The following is a 21,099-nucleotide window of genomic DNA, read 5'->3' as shown; positions in this document are numbered from 1 at the left end:
AGAAATTCGGTTTGTAGACCCTTAAAGCTAAGAGTCTCTACACCCCAGGGTGCTATGGAGTGCACCCCAGGATGCTGTGGAGTTTCCCCAGAAGGCTGGGTTTTAGAGATAAAGCTCTAAAGAAGCAAAGGCAGCTTGTGTTAGTTCCTAGTCTCGTGTTATTTCTCAATTTTATGCTTAATTTGCTCCTTTTGGTTTTATGTATTTTGACACAGCTAAGTGTGTGTGTGGATTCCCCATAGTCCTTTAAATGCTATGAAACTTTAATATGGGGAGATAAAAACAATAATAAGCCATGCCTCCGAGCCCCACATTTAGCTCTTTATTTGAGCTACAGGATAAACAGTTTTAGGTTAGAATTCGGATTCCCCAAACTGCACTGCTTTAAAGCAGTTGTGCCTCCTCCCTCCAGTGAAAAGTAGACTTCAACCTGGATGTGGGACTCTCATGGACTGAAGAAAAAAAGTCATCTCAAAAATTCCAAAATCATCATCTAATGCCCGTCTTGGCATGAGTCAGGGCAATTTAACATGGTTTGGAATGAACCCAAGAAAGCCCAATCTCAGGCGTGCAACCCTGGACTGTCTTTTGGAAAAAATATGCTGGCCACGGCCTCCTGTTTTCAGGATTGTTCTCTTGGTGTCCTGATACCCTAAGAATTTTTGTGTCTTTGATGCACAGAGTTCAATAGAAACACCCTCTAAATAGATTAGTCCTGACAATGGTTAATATTTGCTACTTTATTGAATAAGGCACATTTATTTCATAAAATAAAAAAAAAAAAGGAAATTCACTTAGCTGCATGTCAGTCACCCAAATTTTGAGTGTACAAATGAAATGGAAAACATTTATTACACAAATTTAATTACAATTCTAGGAAATAAACATGCAAATCAGATGGAGCTCGATCTGCAGGCTCTGATCCTCTCCCCCTGGTTTGCAGTCTGTGCGCCCCCTGGATTCGCAGCGACCAGGCAGTCAGAGGCCTGGCTCTTGCAGGCCTGAGGATCACTGTTATACAGAACAGCATCGCATTCAGCGCATCTGGCATAGTAGCAGTTCTTAACACTTCGCACAGGTGCCTCCCTTCCCCCACCCGCGCTTTGTTACGGTCTACCTCTCTAAATCTCTTCCTTCCTTCCTTGCACCAGAAGTGACCTCTCCATGACAGAGGGACCCAGACAGCAGTTATGAATCAGTGTGTTTGCGGTTTGTTTGTTTTGTTTTTAAAGAAAAACCCAGCCATGCTTGGTGGCACTTGGTAGACAGAGACGTGCAGATCTCTAATAAAAGTTCAAGGCCAGCCTGGTCTACACAGTGAGACCCGGTCTCAAAAACAAAACAACAAAAATCCACACAAAAACTAACTCCAATTGAATCCACTACAAGAAGAGGAGAAATCACTATTTGTAAAATAAAGTGACTTGAGCTCCTGTCACAGCCTTTCCACCAAAGGCAAGCGTCTTTATTAGTTTTTGTTTGTTTGTTTGTTTGTCTGTCTGTTTTTGTTGTAGGTTTCCCCCACGGGGATCCGCACCCAGTAGCTGCCAGTTCACGTGGCCACAGGATGAGTGCTGCCTTGTTACACCCAGGCTGCTGGGGAAGGGACCGAGCGGGCGGGGGAGCGCAAAGGCTCAGTCCAGCTCCGACATCTGTTTCTCATCTCCGTGTGCTGTACAGAGGGGAAGAAAGTCTTTAGCAAGGGGTGGGAAAGGCACAGATTTTTTTTTTTTTTTAAATCACACGCACACACAATAAGAAAACTAAAGCAAAATTTAAAAAATAGACAAGACGTCTGGGCAGGTTGCGGTGAACGCTTCGTGCGTTGCAGCCCCTGCCTCCGGCGGGCTGCGCGCGTGGGGTCCGGGCTGCGGGCGGGAGCGGCCCGCGCGGCCCCGAGGGCGGAGGCGGAGCGGGGGCGGAGGCAGGGCGGGCGGGGGCGCGGCGCCCCGCGATCTGGCAGAGCGGAGGGAGGCGGGGAGCGCGCTTGTCAGGTTCCCTCTCGCCCCGGGGGCATCCAGCAGAGCCGGGCTCGGAAATCCGCGGGGAAATGGCAAACAGGATTGACGGGTTTCTCGCGCTCCTCGCCAGACACATCGGCTCATTTCCATAACCGTCTGCGGCGGCGGCGGCGGGACCTGCGGGGACCTCGGCCGCCGCGCACCGGGCCACGCCGACTGGGCCCGGGAGGCGCGTGGGCAGCGGCGGCCGCGCGGAGGACGGCGGCGGCTGGAGCGCGGGGCGCGCGGTAAGAGCCGTGACCCCAGGGCGCGCGGGGGCGGGGAGGGTCGCGCGTGGGGCTGGGGCGCAGCTGGACACAGCGGGGCGCGGGGGCGGCGCGCGCTCTCCGGGGCCGCGCGCCCTTCCCGGGAGCCGCGGCGCGCACGAGGCGACCCGGGCGGTGGGCGAAGACCCCGTGGCAGCGAGTCGGATGTCCCCGGGTAGCAGGAGGGTCGGCCTGGGGCCAAGAGGGTAGGGAGGAGGGCCTGCGGGGCGCAGGGATGCGCGTTCCGCGGAACAAGGCGCCGCTGCCGGAGCTGACACCTTGTGTCCCCCGCCACCTCCGCGCCCGCCCCTGCTCCTGGCTGCGGGCGGCGCTGTCCTCGGCTCACCTCCCCGCGGGCTGCCGGGCCCACGCCCCCGCCTCTAGCAGTCTCTTCGGCCCCGCAACTTTCCCGAGTGCCCGGCCGCAGGAGCGGGGCACCAAGGTCCACCCTAGCTCCAGCGGCGCGCACCGCGCGGGCGGCAGCAGCTCGGCGAAGGACCAGGGCAGCTGCGGGCTGGAGTGTGGCCCCGCCAGCCGCTGTGAGTCATAGCCTTGGAATCCCACCTTGGCGTGTATTTCCCATAGAAGGAAACTTGGTTTTTAGAAAGAGCGAATAATGATAGCCCTTATTCTTCAGGAGAGGCACTGGGCTCCAGCACCTTGGAAGACAACTTGCCTTTGTTCCCAGACACTTGGGCTGTTTACTTTTCCCTGCGGCCAGCGGCTGGCCCGGACGGTGCCCTCGGTCCAGGAAAGGGCTTAAGGGCAGTGATACCAGTCTCCAGGGTGCGTCTGTTTGAGACCCTGGATAAGGGACCCGTCACACCCCTGCACCCCACCTAGGGCCTGGCCTGAGAAAGCTAACCCCAAAGCTCCCAGTGGGAAACCGCTGACCTTAGTCCACCTACACACACACACACACACACACACACACACACACACACACCTGCATTCCCAACCCCCAACACCGACAGAGAACTCTTAGCCTCCTGGGACTGCAGCTGGTCATTGCACTTCCCGGGGCACCACAGGGACTTGCAAAAAACCGACACCTGTCAGGTTTGGAGCATTGAAAGGTTTTGTTCTTCCCACCCAGCCCCTCCCTCCACCTTTGGTTGAACCAGCCAAACTGTTGAGATTCTGCCTGGGACCGCATGGAGTCCGTGGGCGGGGAAGTCACTTGGCTCCCCAGGACAGAGCACTGCAGTTCTCTGGATTGCAGCGGTCACCCCATGCAGTCCAGGGTTGGACTCTTGTCTTCCAGCAGCCTAAAGGCGCCTTATATAAAATGCTCTGTAATTCCCAGTGTCAAAAGGAAGAAGGGTGATCCTTCTGCCGTGCTGCTTTATGTCCAGTAGCCCCTGTTAGATTCCTGGCACCCTGAGCCATAGCAGCCAGCCACTGATTTTTAGTACCAGAATGGCTTCATTCAGGAAAACCAAATTGTATAGAAATGCACGTATGAAGAGCACTCGGTGAAAATGCTCACACTTAGCCTTCAGCCTTGAGAGGGTGCTGGAGGGGCCATTCCACAGTATCACCTCAGTGACCAAACAGTCGCACAGGAGCCTGAGGGCCACAAGTTCACATGATAACACTCTCTGTTTTAACTAATTTCTGATCCCAAAACAAGAAGATCTCTGTAGTATACATCATTGTGGCTGTTTTCCATATTAACAGCATAAATTTGTGAACTTGGATTCCTGGATTCCATAACAGAGGATCCATGCTAAACATGAGTGCTGTGTAGCCCAGCATCTCAAGAAGACCACGCTTGTCTCCCTAATTGGTTAACATCAGTGTGAGTTCCAAATAGACCAGGAAGGCTCAATTGCAGATTCTCCTCCCCCCTCCCAAATAGTTCCAGCTCATTCATGTTTTATTCCAGCTTAAATAAATCACTTGCAGAACCCTGCCTCTCCCATTAAGATCTTGCGTGTAACAGTTTTCAATCTGAAAAAGAAAAACTTGAAGAAATTAGATGTTATAAACAAAAGAAACAACCACACTAAAAACTATCCCAGCACGTTTCAAGTTCAAATGCATAATGATGGAATTTCATCTGTTGTAAACAATGCTAACAAATAGAAGCCCTGAGAGTCTTAACAACAGAAAAGCTGCTCCCCAAGTCATTAGAACATAAACAAACAGAGTAGGGCAGAGCAGCCCAGGGCCCGTTAATGTCCTATTAAGCAAGGTAATTGCCGCCAGGAGCCTGGAGGTGCTTCTTTTTATTTAGGGGTGTGGGTTTGTAAACCCTCTTTTGTTTATACGTAGTAAGTGTTCCACCAGGCAAAGGCTTGGATCCTCTTTCCAGAATCCACCGCAGAAGTGAGTGTGTCAGTCAGAAAGGGCCGTGGTCTGTCTCCAGCTTTGGCATTTCTGGATACAGGTGTCTTTTAGACTAGGTTGAGAAACTGGACTCTTTGCTTGGTTGCAGAGTTTGACAGGAAGAGACCAAAGGGCTGACTGAATTTGTTAAACTGATGGAGACAAAATTTCTTTGTTGATGACTGGAAGAGTGAAATAAATGACATCTCCCAGCATTGCTGGATAGAGAGTTATTGTATTATTGGGAGGCTGACAGATACGGAGGTGTGAGCCCTCTGGGCCAGCACTGGTTCCTTCTCAGGGAGACTGGGGAGCCAGCTCACATACACACGCATACACATGCACACACATCCATAGGTTCACAGCTTGCACACACGCATACACAGACAGACAGCATGCACAGACTAATGGCATACACACACACACACACACACACACACACACACGCATCCTCTTCCCCTAAACCGTTTCTGACATCTCTTTGGAAAGAAAAACGGAAATGCAGACTCCGAGGACTGAGTCAGCTACGTCCTGATTCTACCCACTCATTGGAGACCCTGCCCTGTCTCTGTCTTCTGCAGGGCTTCAACTGAATCCCAGAACACAGCCACCTGGTGAAAGACAGTCAGTCAGCTGTCAGTAGCTGCTCTGGTAGCCAGAGGATCTTGCCACCTTATTGAAGCTACATTCCTCCCTTTCCCCTGGATGTGCATTGATGTCCTAACATGTAGGGAACAGTACTCTCCATGAGACAGTGATATCCTTGCCCTAGCCAGAAGGCAAAAGAATGAACTGGGCCCTTGCTAGAGCACTAGGAAAATCCATCTTGAGCAAGCAAGCCAGATAGCATTTCACTGACCGGTTCTTAAAACACAAATGAGCCGTGCAGGTCTGGATGTCCCAAAGAAACCAGTAAGCAGAGGTGCTTGCCCGGTCTTCCCTCTGGCCTGTGGCCCCAGGATTTCCCTGCTGTCCCACCTGGCTCTTTTCTCCCTGAAACATACTCTTAACATTATCTTGAGGGTCAACATGTTCTCATAGCCTGGATTTGACAGAGTCAGAGTCTGGCGCGTCACGGAGTGGCAGAGGCTAGGCTGCTCCCTGCAGTCCTGAGGTCAGGGCTGAGAACCAGAGAGGGCTGTGTTGACTCTTGGAAAGTTCCTGCCATGCATCTGGCTTTGCAGTTTAAAGAGTTGCTGGCTGTGTCTGCCCGGAGCCCTGGCTCCTGTTTAATATTCTGCTGCTTGGTTGATGTTGTGCTTGGCTCCTGTGGGACTGCAACTCACGGCTGGAAACTGGAGCCAATTTTCTGTCTTCATCTCGCAGTGTTTTGACTGGAGGCAGATCCAGTTCAGGCCGATCAGGGCTGTGGAAACAACTACTGAGTGTCTGTCAGCCTCACCCCGGGAGGAGAGAGTAGGGGAAGATCCTGAGTGTAGAAGAGGAACTGGGGAGAGAGGAGAAAACTGGGAAAGAGACTTAAACTTGCCAAGTGTTCCACCCCCCTCCCCCAATTGATTAACAGATCTCATCAAAGGAGTCCCCTAGGGGCTTGAATAGAAAATTGATTTCACCTTATTAGTCGAAGGGAAGCTGAGGGTTCTGGCCCTTCCTCTTAGGGGTACATTTTAAAGGTCGGGAGAAACCTGTATTTGGGAGGCTGAGCAGCTGCCTGAAAGAGGCTGAGGGGATCTGAGAACCATAAGGAGAGTGGGCTCTAAAGACCCGCCCTGAAATGCAGGGCTGCTGATCTCAGTGGCTAAGCTAACAGCATCAAGAGCTTGCTAAGGTTTCCTTGGAAAAATAATCAGATGGTTGGGGGTGGGGAGGAAGTAAAAGTTTCTTCAAGCACAGGAAGATGCTGAGTCCATCTTCAGGCTGGCTCCTAATCAGAGCTCTTTATCTATCCCCCTCCCCTCCCCTCTTTCCCCCCCCCAGATCTAAGGCTGTTAGAGATGACGCTGGTTCTGTCCATGAATAGATTCTGCGAGCCCATTGTCTCAGAAGGAGCTGCTGAGATTGCCGGGTACCAAACACTATGGGAGGCTGACAGCTACGGAGGTGCGAGCCCCCCAGGGCCAGCTCCGGTTCCTTCTCAAGGAGACCGGGGAGCCAGCTCACACCTGGCAGGTATGGCCTTTAGCCTTCTTCTTAGGAGGCAATGTATAGTCAACCCCAGGGCTGGGCTCCTTGGGAAGCCTGTGGTCCACCTGCCGTGGATGTCCCGGAACAGCATTTTTAAAGGGACTGAAGTAGATACCAAAAGTTTGGATTCCAGCTTTCTGACCCATTGAAGCGAATGGTCCTCAGAGATATACAAACGGTCACCGGCTCCACAGTGAGACCTCTATCCCACAGTTCATAAAGGAATCTGCCACAGCTTCAAGCTGCTTCTTCGTGGACCACGATTGATGAGAAAATAGAATGTGTACTTCTAGACATTAATTCTGATAGTCTCAAATAAGTTATTCTGAGTTCTTATTCACTGATCAGTCTGTGGGTCCTCTCCCTCCCTTCCTTCCTTCCTTCCTTCCTTCCTTCCTTCCTTCCTTCCTTCCTTCCTTCCTTCTTTCCTCTCTCTCTCTCTCTCTCTCTCTCTCTCTCTCTCTCTCTCTCTCTCTTTCTAAGAAACTGAAATATAGGCTTCATGAAAATCTGGTTTCTGAAAAGGTTTTAAAGTCCTCAAAGGGGACCTTTGCTTTATTCAGGGTTGATGTGTTAACATTTCCAGAGTGGAACTTTAATATTTAACTTTGTATTTTTTTAAAGATTTTATTTATTTATTATATGTAAGTACACTGTAGCTGTCTTCAGATCTCATTATGGGTGGTTTCGAACCACCATGTGGTTGCTGGGATTTGAACTCAGGACCTCCGGAAGAGCAGTCAGTGCTCTTAACCACTGAGCCATCTCACCAGCCCCCTAACTTTGTATTTTAAGAGAAAAAGATGTTGTAACTCCCATGTATAGGTGTGTTTTCTAACTCTAAAGTGATTTGTATCCATGGTTCTGCTGCCTGTGACAAGAGTCTGAGTGAGTGAAATGCTGGCATTACTTCAGATAGGTCCACCCATGGATTCTGGTCACACCCTTCCACCCATGGACTCTGCTGTTGCCCTATGCACAGAGTTGAGATTCCAGGCACTTAGTAAATGAAGAAAGGTGGGTGACATTTTCCTCTAACCCTGCCTGGAAACCTTTACCTTCCCAGGTTCATAATAGGACTCTATCCAATAGCAACTATGAAGACAGGTTTTTTTTGTTTGTTTGTTTGGTTGGTTGGTTTTTTGGCCACTGCGTGTACAGACAGGGATGTAGCCAAGTTCCCCACTAGGGGGAAAGGGAATGAAAGTGTTTTGCTTCGAGAATCTCTGGCAGGCCTTGTGTCATTTGTCTGTCTGATTTATTACCACAGGATCACATTACAGGGGAATTCCAAACCCTATAAGCACACCCAAGGTCACGTACTTCAAGAGGAAGTATGCAGAAGACGAGGATCTCCACCCACCACTCAGCAGCTGCAGCCATAAAGTATGTTTTAAGTAGTAGTTACTTCATTAACAGTTACGATGCTTCATAGCACACACTCGAACCATTTCCAGACATTCAATGTTCCACCCAATCAATAGAAGGGAGCCGTTTCTTTGTGGGGTCACGTGAATCGCTGTCACAGGGTGGGGGTGGGGACCTGCACTGGATAGTTTTATGTCAATTCATCACAAGCTCAAGTCACCTGAGAGGAGGGAACTTTAATTGAGAAGATGCCTGCATAAGATCAGGCTGTAAGCAAGCCTCTAAGGCGTTTTCTTAATTAGTGATTGATGGGGGAGGGCACAGCACACTGTGGGTGGTGCCACCCTTTGGCATGTGGTACTGGGTTCTATAAGAAAGCAGGCTGAGCAAGCCAGGATGAACAAGCCAGTAAGCAGCATCCTTCCACGGCTTCTGCGTCAGCTCCCGCCTCCAGGTTCCTGCTCTGTTGAGCTCCTGTTCTGACTTCCTTCAATGATGAACAGTGCTGTGGCGGTGCAAGCCTAATAAACCCTTTCCCTCTCCAGCTTGCTTTTTGGTTGTGGTGTTTCATCACAGCAATAGAAACCCTAACTAGGACAGAGACCGTGTTACTTTTCACACGTCCTTGAAGAAAGAACCAGAAAGAGATTCTCTCCCCAGATATAATAATACTATGTAAGGAAACACATCTTTTTGTCTGTGATTTAATATTCCCAGGTTGAGGGGTAGGGCTGCTCTGTGGTATCATGTGGTGGAGATGCACTTTACTTCGAGGCCACTGCTTGTGCTAATTGGGGTTTTCCTGACCTCCTAAGGTCAATGTATCATCCCTTGGGTGCGTGCATAGAAAGCAAGCATGCTATTCCTGATATATCCTAGCACATGTCAAGTTTGTCAGAATTCAGAATTCATTCCCAAGGAAAGAAACAAAGATAGCTATTTTTCTTTTCACAAACATAAAGAAATAACATGGTAGGGGGAAAGCCCATGAGGTGAAGAGCTGGGCATGTGAGCATTAACTCTTCTTCCATACAGTGCCTTCCCTTCAGCCCTCCACTGACCTTACCTAGGAAGAACAGCCAGAGCCCAGTGGCCCAGGTGCTGAGGCCGGCACCCACTGCCTCCGTGACCCTATGCAACCCATTCGTCCTGTCTCCCCTCTCCCACCCCACCCCATCCTTAAGATGTTGCTTTTGCCTGTTTGTAAAAAGGCACCCATGTTTCTTGCTTTAGTTTCTGTGTTGTGGCTCTAGGAGCTTTCCAGTTGCTACTGGGATGTGCCAGGTGCGATGTCACATCCTGTGATTCCAGCACTTGAAAGAAAGGGCAGGTGGATTGCTGCAAGTTCAGTCTGGGCTACATTGTGAGGTCCAGGGCCGCATAGGCTACATAGCAAGGCCATGTCTCCGTTTTATTTTATTTTTACAAAAACAAGTTATCAATAATAACAATTATGGTTTTGCAGCATCCTTCACCCAGTGACAGCCTCACACAGCCCAGGACTGACCCCACCCCACCCCCAGTTTCTCTCTGCTCCTCTATTTTTTTGCTAGCCCCAAAGCCCTCAGTTTCCAGGTGCTTGGTCTGAGCTTCATTGACTGTAATTTCCCTCTTACTTAATAAGGCAGATGACAGGTATGCAAAGCCAGCAGTGTTCCTTGGTGGCCTCATCCACACTCTGACCTGCCCATTAGAACCTTTTAAAAGACGCACACTGGGGCTAGAGAGATGGTTCAGCAGTTCAGAGCACTCGCTGCCTTTGCAGAGGACCTGAGTTCTATTGCCAGCACCTATCTGGCAGCTCACAACTGGATGTAACTCGAATTCCTCAGGGTCCAGTGTCCTCTTCTGGCCCCTCACAGGTGGGGACCAGGCACTCACATAGTGCACAGACAAACATGCCGGCAAACACTCATACACATAAAAATGATTTTCAGCCGTTAAGGATGGCACAGGCCTTAATTCCACCCAGGTGACAGAGGCAGGCAGATCTCTGTGAGCTTAAGACTAGCTTGGTGTACATAATGAGTTCCAGGAGAGCCAAGGATATAAACTAGAGAGAGCCAGTCTCAAAAAATCAATTAATAGTAGCAAGACTCTTTGAAAAATGGGTGAGTTTAAAAACATACTGCTATGAAATGCATGTGTGTGCCTCTGCACAAAGACATGCGAAATACAACTTGATATATTTCACCCAGAGCATCCCTTGTCACCAACAGCCAGGTCAAGCTGAATCCTCCCAGTGCTGCTTCAGATTACCTAGCCCTTACCCCCACAATTGCTGGCCTGACCTCTGACCCCCACAACAATTGCTGGCCTGACCTCTGACCCCCACAACAATTGCTGGCCTGACCTCTAACCCCCACAACAATTGCTGTCCTGACCTCTGACCCCCACAACAATTGCTGTCTTGACCTCCAACCCCACAACAATTGCTGGCCTGACCTCTGACAGCTCTGATTGACTGTGTTTCAGCTTCTCCTTCACTGTGACTTAAAGGTCTGAGCCTTCTGGCTGGGCCCTCCTCAGCCCACTAGTACTTTAGGAAACAGGAGGGTTTGGGGGTGTCCAGTACAATGGGGCCAGCCTCTGAACAGGTGATACTGTTTTCGCAAGCTTCGTGTCATAAGGGTTCTCCTGCCTCTGGTTTTCAGACCATCTCCATTTTCGAGGAGCGAGCACACATCCTTTACATGTCCTTGGAGAAGCTCAGGTTCATCGATGACCCAGAAGTGTACCTGCGAAGGTCTGTTCTTATCAACAACCTGATGAAGAGGATCCACGGGGAGATTGTCATGCAGAACAGCTGGTGCCTCCCTGCCTGCTCCCTCAGTGGTACCTCCGCCCAAGAGTGGTTCCTGGCTCAAGATTGTCCTTACCGGAAACGGCCCCGGGTGGCCAAAGAGGAGTGGGAAAAGATCCACACTTGCTGTTTTTATCAGGAGTGTGGTGGTCACTGCCTGAACCTACCCCTCTCTGTCAGTACTAGTGTTGGAAGCACTTCGGCCACCGCCGTGGCCTCATCCGCCTCTTCCTCTTCCTCCCCATCCACCTCTTCTCCATCCACCCCCTCCTCCCCCTCCTCCTCCTCCTCTTCCTCCTCCTCGTCTCCCTCTTCCTCCTCTTCCTCTTCCCCTCTGCCTTTGCCTAGTTGTTCCCACCATGTGGACTTTGACATAGGCAGTGCACCTATTTACAAGAGCCAAATACCCGCCAACGAAATCTTTGTCACTAACATTAGGTCACTTGGTGTCCAGGAAAAGGTCAAATTCAACAACGATGGGAAAGTAAGTCACGAAACCAGCAGAGATGGCGATGCCCTCGGCCAAGAACCTGTGGGGAACGACCTTGATTTTGAGTGCAAAGGCCAATTTTACGATTATTTTGAGACTGGATATAATGAGAGAAACCGTGTGAGTGAGTCTTGGAAAAAGTCTCTGAGGAAAAAGGAGCTTTCTCCGAGCAGCAAACTGTGCTGCAACAGAGGGGGTAAAATGTGATGCCCCCACTGGCGCAGAAGCACGCACCGCATGATCAGTTTTTACTTTGGATTTTGTAGTTTTGTACAACGGATAAAATCATGCAGTGAACACTACGCCGGGTTGTTTCACTGCCTGGAGAGCAGATTGCACAAAACATCTGTACAGTAGGCATCCACAAGCCACTTATTAATGTGATTTTTTTTTTTTTTTTTTTTTGCCAAGGAAAGCCAACTTCATGTTTCAAAGTATATCTTAGTCTTCTTTTCTTTTCTTTTCTTTTCTTTTCTTTCTTTCTTTCTTTCTTTCTTTCTTTCTTTCTTTCTTTCTTTCTTTCTTTCTTTCTTTCTTTCTTTCTTTCTTTCTTTCTTTCTTTCTTTCTTTCTTTCTTTCTTTCTTTCTTTCTTTCTTTCTTTCTTTCTTTCTTTCTTTCTTTCTTTCTTTCTTTTTTAAAATCAGTAGAGTAGATAGAAGAAACATGCCCTCATTATATTCCCACTGCCCCTCCAAGGAACCTGCCGCTAGCCAAGTGCAACATGTTTGCCAGTTAATTAGGTAGTTACTTGGTAAACAAATCAATATAACCAGAAGAGGTGCCTGCTTCAATGTGATACAGTATCTTTCTTTCCTGAGTAAAAGACTGGAGACAGGAAGATAGATGAAGTGGTTTCATGAGCTGTGTCATGTTTGTACTGGACAGGTTGGGGCGAAATGAAGCGCACCTGGCAGGACAGCACCTGGTAGAACAGCAATCTAGGATCTGTGGAGACAGTTCCCTACAAGCTCCTTGCTTGCCTGTGATAGGTAGTGGGTGGCTAGAGAGGTGGCATATAGAGCCACCTCTGATGGGGTGATAGAGAGGTGGCACATACAGAGCCATCTTTGATGGGGTGGCTAGAGAGGTGGTGTACAGGGCCATCTTGGTGATGGGGTGGCTAGAGAGGTGGTGTACAGGGCCATCTTGGTGATGGGGTGGCTAGAGAGGTGGTGTACAGGGCCATCTTGGTGATGGGGTGGCTAGAGAGGTGGTGTACAGGGCCATCTTGGTGATGGGGTGGCTAGAGAGGTGGTGTACAGGGCCATCTTAAATGGGGTGATAGGGGTGGTATATAGAGCCATCTCTGATAGGGTCTTAGGGAGGTGGCATGCAGAGCCATCTTTGATGGGGTGACTAGAGAGGTGGCATACAGGGCCATCTTAGTGGTGGGGTAATAGGTGGCGTACAGGGCCATCTTGGGTGCCTTACTTTATCTTAATTTTCGCCAATGTGAAAATTAAGGATGAATCAGAGTTACAGCAGGGATTTGACAAAACACAGGGTGGATCCATGCAGTTTGGAAACTTAACTTTGAACAATTGCGTTCAACTTTCTAGTTACCCTCCCCCCTTTTCCTTTGTTTATGACGCCCAGTGGCTGTGGGTCTGATATTTTGGGGTAGAGATGGAGAAGACAATGGGGAAGGCCATCAGGAACAGAGAAGGCTGCCTGGGTTCTCCATGGCAACAAGCAGTTGCTGGGTCTGGGCTCTCCCAGCTTTGGGCTGTTTTGTGTCCTTGTCTAGTGACATTCACAGCCCGTGGCATGCGTTATATTTTGCCCTGTTTTTGCATCATTTCATGCGTTTAGACTCTTAAGAGCATGTGGTTTCTATATACGACTTTTGCTGTTGATTGAGAAGCACAATGTTAATAGATTACGTGGTGATCAATATGTTTTATCTTAAAGAATGTAAAGGTTTGTAGGTTGCAGAACGTTATTTTGGAGAAATGGGGCTCGCTTGTCATCGATACTGTGTATTTGGCCAACACACTACTCAACAATACCTTGGATTTGCACATTGGCAAGTGTACTCAGTGGTACACTGGAGCAGTTCCACCAGCTCCTCATGAGCTACTCCCATCTCCAAGGCCAAGGATTGGTCTGGGTGACTTGGGTCTCTTAAAACAATTATTTACAGGAACCAAATGCCAAAAGGAAGAAATAGGTAAGTTCTCCCACTTTCTCCAAGATGAAGCTTTTTAATTATTGCTATTAATATTAAATAGGTCTCATTCATACAGTGTATGAGTAGATCATTTGGGCAATTGTCCACAAGGACCAATTTTTAAAAGATGTTCCTGTGTTATGGCTGAATAGTCTAGTAATGTCTCGTCCTTTATTTTCAATATTTGATGAACATTTTGGTGTTGAAAACTTAGCTGATAGATGCTTGTACATGACTGTGTTGTAATATAGTGAGGTTTTCTTGATATATATTTATTAAAATGATCAAAATTCATTATGGTTTTTTATTTCATTTTTAGTGGCTATTTCTCATTTTCATGTTTTTCTGTATTAAAGCAAAACAAAAATCTTCAAAAATATCTAGAAACAGTAGATGGTGGCCACACAGGTTAGAAGTGAGCCTGGCTCTCAACCATAAGTGATTGCTTTGTGAGATGTCAGATTATGAAGGTGTCCCATCTGTAGGCGGTTGTAACAGCCAGGGGATGATGTCAGATTACGAAGGTGTCCCATCTGTAGGTAGTTGTAACAGCCAGGGGACTGATAGTAGTAGCATCCCCTTCCATCCTGCATCCATCCATGTTTCTTAGAAGCTAATGTTTTATTTGATGAAGAGGAAGGTCTAGTCGAAAGGAAATGAAGTCGTAAAACATATCAGCTGTAGTCTCAGAGCAGTACTGTACGAGCATTTGAAAGAATGCTTTTGACCCCAGTATTTCCAGACGGCATGATCTTGGTGTGTTCATACTGTGTTATTTGGAGGGTTTTAAAAGAAGGCCTGACTACGTAGCCCAGGCTGACCCAAGTTCCCCAGGCTCCTGCCTCTGCCTCCCAAGTGTCTTTCTCAGATGCCGGCACACAGTTGGAATTTTTGACTGCTCACCTGAGTAGGATCATGCGTCTGCTCAGCAGAACCTGGTAGAACCTTTCCTTTGCTGCATAAGAATCGGTGCCTGCTTGTCTCCATGGTTTGTTTCTAGGACATTTCCAGAACAAACAACACACAAGAAGCCTTATACGGGCATCCAGATTACGGAAATGTTCTGTCACCAGTGTCAGTGTGAACGTATCCTGTGTTGCTCTGGATACTCTGGCTGTGGCATCTACCCACGGAGCACTAACTAGATCTCTTCAGTGGCCAAGGCACTGCCATAGTGGACCCCCCTGCTGGGTTCTTTGTGAGGCTTAGCCACTCTCCTACAGAAAGAAGCTGGAGAGGAGGGTCTGGAGTTTTTCGAACAATCTCCCTAGCTTAACCACTGAGTTCCAGATCACCGAAAAACCCTGTCTCATGAAACAAAAAAAAAAAGGACAGTTTCTGAAGCACAATGCTTGAGGCTGACCTCTGGTCTTCACATGCACAGGTATGCATGCACACGCACACACACACACACACATACGCACGTTGACCCATGTGTGCACCTGTACACACTTAAACACAGGCATGAGAACACAAAGAAATTCATTGAAAAACAACAGCAACCAAATAACCCAAGTGTCCCCAGGCTATTTGATCAGAAGAGTACTTGCCTAACATACACACAGCTCTGGATTCAGCCGCCATCACTGCATGGACAGCATCATTCACATACCTCTAATCCCAGATGGGGAGGTGGAGAGAGAGAGGAACAGAAGTCCAACTGCATAGCAAGAATGGCAGTGGGAAGCCTGCCTGAGATACTTGAGACCTGGTCTAAAAATGAAAAAAATCCTGCTCCCCAACATCAGCTCCCTGCAGCTTCTACTGCATGTTTGTAATCCACTCATTTCTGTCCCTTCCCTTCCAACTGTGGGTAGTTGTAGATGGTGATCTGACAAAGGCACTGTCTGCCCAACTATCTATCCATCCAGAGTCTCCCTATGGAGCCCTGGCTTGAACTCAGAGATCCACCTGCCTCTGCTTCCCAAGTGCTATGTTTAAAATCATGTGCCACCATGCCCAACTGCCACCCACTCTTTAAACCCTGTTACCTGCAGTACCCTTGAAATTGTCTTAGGGATAGGATGCGGGGACCAGGAACATGGGAGGATGGCAGAGAAGCTAAAGCCAGATATCTCCATTCAGTAACCATTATTAATTAGTCAAACCTCTTTGATGTGATCTTCCGAAGCAATGGAGACTTAGAAGGTCCAACATGCTCGTTTGTCACACAAGGGCTGGGTATCAGGAGCCACACAGGAAGCAGACTCCAGTGAAGCATGGCCAGTCATGATGTCATGATAGAACAATCCAGTAAAGAGAACAATGAAATTAGTATTAAAAAAAAGAAGAAGAGGCTATGATGTATGACTTTCAGTAATCTCTCTCTCTCTCTCTCTCTCTCTCTCTCTCTCTCTCTCTCTCTCTCTCTCTCTCTGTGTGTGTGTGTGTGTGTGTGTGTGTGTGTGTATGCAGCTGCTCTCATACACAAACAATCTACAGACCCACCTAAGGTTATCTTTCCCCAATCACTCCCCATTCTATTTTTTGAGGCAGGGTCTTCACTGAATTTGAAGCTCACTGATTGGCCTGACTGGCTAGTGAGCTCCAGGGCTCTTCCTGTCCCCACTTCTGCAGTGGTGGGGTCACAGGCATGTGTTGTCATGCCTGGCTATTACATGTGTGCTAAGGACAGAGCTCAGGCCCTTATGCCTGTGCAGCAAGTGCATTGCTGGCGAACAGTCACCAGAGATCCTCTGATTTTTGAGTGGCATCTCTCTCTGAACTTGGAGCTTCCCATTTCAGCTAGATGGACTGTCCAGCAAGCCCTGGGATCCTCCTGTCTACATTGTCTCCCAGTACTGGCATTACAGGTACATACCTCCATTCCTGGCTCTTGATGTGGGAGCTGGGTAGACCCTCATGCTTGTGTGGCGAACCTTTTCTCCTTTCCCCAGCCCCATTGCTGTGATCTGATTCTGTGGTTTCCAACAAATGGCGTTTGTGACCTCACCATCTTACAAAGCCAGCTGTTGCTTTCTGGGAGTTACAGTCGCATCCTGTGAGCAGGGTGTATTTTCTTCACATTACAGGAAATTCTCTCTGTTTGAAGTGATGCTCTGTGACCTGGGGTGTTGTGTATTAGTGGGAGAACTCACTTAGGAAAAGTACTTGCAAAGATTAAGTTATGAGCACTTGAGTCTCGCATCCTGCCATGAAGTGCATCGGCAAGTGAGTTTAATAAAACATGCTGTTTAAAATAGCCTGTAATTTCCTGTCTCTGCATTTCCCTTCAGTATCTGTGACGGGCTGAAGAACGATGACTAAACAGGGAACTCACACAGTCTAGTCTGCTGCTGCTGCTGCTGGCCGCAAACCTCTCTGAGAGAGGCTGCAGCTTTTATAAACAGCTCTCTTCTGGGCTGACTATGCTTGTTCGCTTGTTTGCTTGTTTGTTTCTCTTCGTGTTGATCCAATTTGTTAATTTTGAAAATGCAAACCACTCATTCATAGCTTGAAACACCTGCTTTTGACCACAATGGAACTGATAAAAACACATGGAGATGAATGAACCTATTCTCCTGTAATTTCCCATTTCTCAGTCTTATTTTTCCACTCTTTGCATGATTTAAAGCGACAGGAATCTGACTGGATGCTTTACCTTGGGACAGGGAGAGCTCACATGGTCTAGAACTGTTACAGGTGACAGCTGTGAAGAGCAGGGGCAGGTGTCAGCTTTGTAGGGCAGGACCAAAGGAGCACCCTTTGGCTTGAGCTGCCCAGGCTAGACTGGGCTCCATCCAGGCCTTTCCAGAGGAACAGCTGGGTCTTAGCCTCAGACATGTGATGGCTGTCACCTGAAGCTAGGGCTGATGCTTCTGGTCACCTCTGTGAGTGCCCTCCGAGGTGACTGTGCCACTCTGTTTTTCTTGCCATGAGGTAGGGGAGGTGAGTGAGTTCTTCTGCAGGGCACCTGAGGCTGCATTCAGACATGGCTGCAGGAAGTGCGGAAACAGGCTCCCTGTGTGCCCAGAAGAAGAGGTGAAGACAGAAGACACGTTTTCCCTTTGTCAAACCTCAGAAGACAGGGGAAACATCACAAGACTGAGTTTCCCTCGCTTGCCTTCCTTTTCCAGAGCTGGAAAAGCATCTTGTGTTGTTCTCCAAGTCTGTAGATAGCGCAAACCTCTCAGTGCTGAGACGGAGGCATTGCCCCAAGGCACCTTTCCACTCTGTTCAGGCAGGGACTGGCTTGTAGGCTTATAATAAAGCAGAGTCTTGAAGTGAAGTCTCCCATAGACTCAAGTGTTTGAATGCTTGGCCCCTAGGGAGTAACAACACTATTAGGAGGTGTGGTCTTGTTGGAGTAAGTGTGTCACTGTAGGAGTGGGCTTTGAGATATCCGATGCTTAAACTCAGGCTCCGTGTCTCACCTTTCACTACTGCTGCCTGCAGATCAAGATGGAGAACTCTCAGCTCCTCTCCAGCACCATGTCTGCCCGCAAGCTGCCATGCTTCCTGACATGATGATAATGGACTAAACCTCTGAACTGTAAGCCAGCCCCAATTAAATGTTGTCCTTTATAAGAATTCCCATACTCATGGTGTCTCCTCACAGCAATAGAACCTCAATTATGACAGAAGTCAGTACCAGGAACTGGTGTGTTGCTATGATAGGCCTGACCATGCTTTTGTTTAGAGGAATGTGGACATTGAGTCTCTGGATCAGAAAAGCAGTAGAATGCTTTAAGTAGGGCTTAAAGGGCTACACTAGTAGGAATATGAAAGGCAGTGGTGCTGAGGGTGATTTGAACTGTGGAAGTCCTTGAGTTCAAGAGGTTACAGAGGAGAAGAATATTAGCACGTAGCCTAGAGACTGTTCTTGTGATATTTTGTCAAAGAATGTGGCTGGTTTTTGCCATCCTCCAAAAGTCTGCCTGAGGCTAAAATGAAGAGTTTTGGATTAATTGCACTGGCAAAGGCAATCTTAAAACAACCTAGTAGTAACTCTGTCATGTGGTTATTAGTGACCACTCTTTTTCCTTTTAAATAATTTATTCTTATTTTATGTGCATTGGTGGATGTATATCTGTGTGAAGGTGTCAGATATTGAAGTTACAGACAGTTGTGTGAGCTGCCATGTGGGTACTGAGAATTGAACTTGGGTCTTCTGGAAGCGCATTCAGTGCTCTTAACTGTGGCTGAGCTAGCTTTCCAGCCCCCATGGTCACTCTTCTGCAGATCTATAATGAATAGGAACAAGGTGAGCAAGGGAACATAGAAAATGTGCAACCTGAGGAGAAAAGGAGGTACAGGGAAGTGGAATGGTGCTACCGTGTTCAAGGAGATAAACAGATTAAAGAAAAGCCTGATTAAATAGAATAAAGGCCAGCCTGGTCTACAGAGTGAGTTCCAGGACAGCCAAACTTAGGCAGTGAAGGAAAACAAGAAAAACAGAAAGCTGGTGAAGATGTAATTGAGCAAGGGCCCGTGTTCCAGCCCCCAACAAGCAGCAGAACTTGGCAGCTTCACCCACATGGCTCTGGCCTTAGACTCAAGGATGGAAGAAAGGGATTATAGAGTCTCCTCTCTATGACTAAGGAAAGCCACGGAGACCAGGTGCGTGTCAGAGGTGTTCCTGCATGGAGGCCTAGAGAGACCGCTGCATGAAGTTATGAATGTGAAGCCTGGCTTGCATTGGGGAGCCCAAGATGTTGGAAATGCCAGAGCCACAGGATACCTGCAGAGGAGAGCTGCTAATGGGGTCGAAGCAGCACAAGAGAACGAAGTATGTTGCTTGCAGTCAACAAAGCTGAAAGCAATTGGAGATCTAAAGAGCACTTTGACATCATATATGGTGATGCAGAGTTTGGAGTTTGCCCAGCTGGTTTTTAGTCTTGCTTTGGTCCAGTATTTCCTCACTGTGCTCCCTTTCCTCCCTTTTAGAATAATAATGTATATTCTGTGTCATTGTATGTTGGAAGTATGTGATCTGCTTTTCTATATTTGATTTTACAAGGGATTACATTTAAGAGATTGCATGAATCTCAGAAGAGACTTTTGACTTTTAAACAGGGTCGTGACTATCATAGACTATGGGGACTTTTGAAGTTGGACTGAATGTATTTTTGCATTATGTTGTGGCTACAAGCCTATGGGTCCAGGGAGTGGAAAGTGGTGGGTTGAATAGGAATGGCCCATTTAGGCTCATGTGTTTGAACGCTTGGCCATAGGGAGTGGCACTATTATGAGGTGTGGTCTTGTTGGAGGAAGTATGTCATTGTAGGGGCAGGGTTTGACGTATTAGATACTTAAGTCCAGGCCCAGTGACTCACAGTTCACTCCTGCTGCCTGCAGATCAAGTTGTAAAACTCTCAGCTCCTTCTCCAGCACCATGTCTGCCTGTACACTGTCATGCTTCCAGCCATGATGATAACGGACTAAACCTGAACTGTGAGCCAGTCCCAATTAAATGCTTTTCTTTATAACCGTTGCCATGGCCATGGTGTCTCTTCACAGCAATGAAGAAGGAAAGGGCCTGACAGCCTAGATGCAGGGCCAAGCCCTGCCACTGTTGCCAACAAGCCAACCGCTGTTACAGTGCATAGTGTGTTGTCATGTACACAGTTGGTGACACTGTCAAAGTACATAGGCAAACCTTATACCAGAGACAGGACTGACATCAATATTGGGTCTCTCAGGTGTGCGCATTAGGGATGAGTGATGAATGAGTCTCCTAAGGCTTCATTGTCCCCCAAATTCCTTGCAGGAAGGCTCTGAAAGGACCAGAGGACTCTCTTGTGTTGTGATATCCGGGTTCTCTACAGTGAGCTTGAAGGCTGCGGTCCCAGGACTTTTAGATAGCTGCAGAAGTCATTGTTGTTATTCCTGAGATGTGACATCTAATGTTTAAGAAGCTTATAAATCATGAAGTTCCTAAAAACGGCTGCACGGGCAAAGCTGTGTCAGAGTTCTTTTCCTTGAGCTGGAATTAAATCATCTCTGGGTTAACACAGTTATCACGAAACGAGAAGAAACTGGCTATGAGGGTGGATGCATTATCCTTAATAAATGCAGTTTGTTTTGAAGACAGAACCATTTAGCTGTGTGCAGGGGATAAGAGGTGTCCCTTACAGGGGAAAAGATACGATCTCCTCACTCATCAGTCGTCATATAATTTCCAAAGTTCAGGTTGGTTGTGTTACCACAGCGAATGGTTAGTTCCTTTAGACATAGTCTTTATTCAGGGGAAGAAAATTCCCACCAAAATATGGTGCTAAGTTAAAATCTTTAGATGATTTAAGCCCAGTCCTCCTGTGTGCCTGTACCTCACAGGAGAGATGAAAGCAGCATTTGAAACAGTCAGAACTCTGAGGCCCCGCCCTATGACGAAGGAACTAGGGTATTTTCTGCACTGTTTATTGTCATTTATTTTTGTTTTCCTTTTTGAGACAGTCATTGTGGCCCAGACTGGAACTCAGTGTGTATCTGAGAATGGCCTTGAACTTCTGATCCTCCCGTCTCTACGTCTCCTGGAATTACAGACACGTACTGCTACACCTGGTCATGGTTTATGCCATGCCGG

General features: G+C 48.0%; 1 protein-coding gene across 2 annotated transcripts; it reads left to right on the top strand.

The window, feature by feature from the left end:
* The first annotated feature begins 1,812 nt into the window (after positions 1-1,812).
* Positions 1,813-11,802, top strand: Sertad4 (SERTA domain containing 4). 2 transcript variants are annotated; one of them, XM_021198426.2, is made up of 5 exons: positions 1,813-1,820; positions 2,092-2,248; positions 6,536-6,727; positions 8,013-8,128; positions 10,765-11,802. In XM_021198426.2, exons 3-5 carry the CDS (start codon positions 6,553-6,555, stop codon positions 11,608-11,610), a joined length of 1,137 nt encoding a protein of 378 aa, XP_021054085.1. In that variant the 5' UTR covers positions 1,813-1,820; positions 2,092-2,248; positions 6,536-6,552; the 3' UTR covers positions 11,611-11,802. The 2 variants fall into 2 exon arrangements, with proteins under 2 accessions (XP_021054085.1, XP_029394696.1); XM_029538836.1 differs by lacking the exons at positions 1,813-1,820; positions 2,092-2,248 and adding an exon at positions 2,985-3,052.
* Positions 11,803-21,099: the final 9,297 nt, after the last annotated feature.

The sequence above is a fragment of the Mus pahari genome, chromosome 5 (assembly GCF_900095145.1).
Source record: "Mus pahari chromosome 5, PAHARI_EIJ_v1.1, whole genome shotgun sequence".
Classification (NCBI taxonomy): Eukaryota; Metazoa; Chordata; class Mammalia; order Rodentia; family Muridae; genus Mus; species Mus pahari.
Note: the sequence above shows the minus strand (reverse complement) of the source record. Positions and strands in the feature narration are given on the sequence as shown.

Coding starts and splice junctions, on each gene's coding strand:
- Sertad4 (XM_021198426.2), top strand. CDS start 6,553: ATGACGCTGGTTCTGTCCATGAATAGATTCTGCGAGCCCATTGTCTCA. Junction 6,728..8,012: donor AGCCAGCTCACACCTGGCAG/GTATGGCCTTTA, acceptor TTATTACCACAG/GATCACATTACAGGGGAATT. Junction 8,129..10,764: donor TCAGCAGCTGCAGCCATAAA/GTATGTTTTAAG, acceptor TCTGGTTTTCAG/ACCATCTCCATTTTCGAGGA.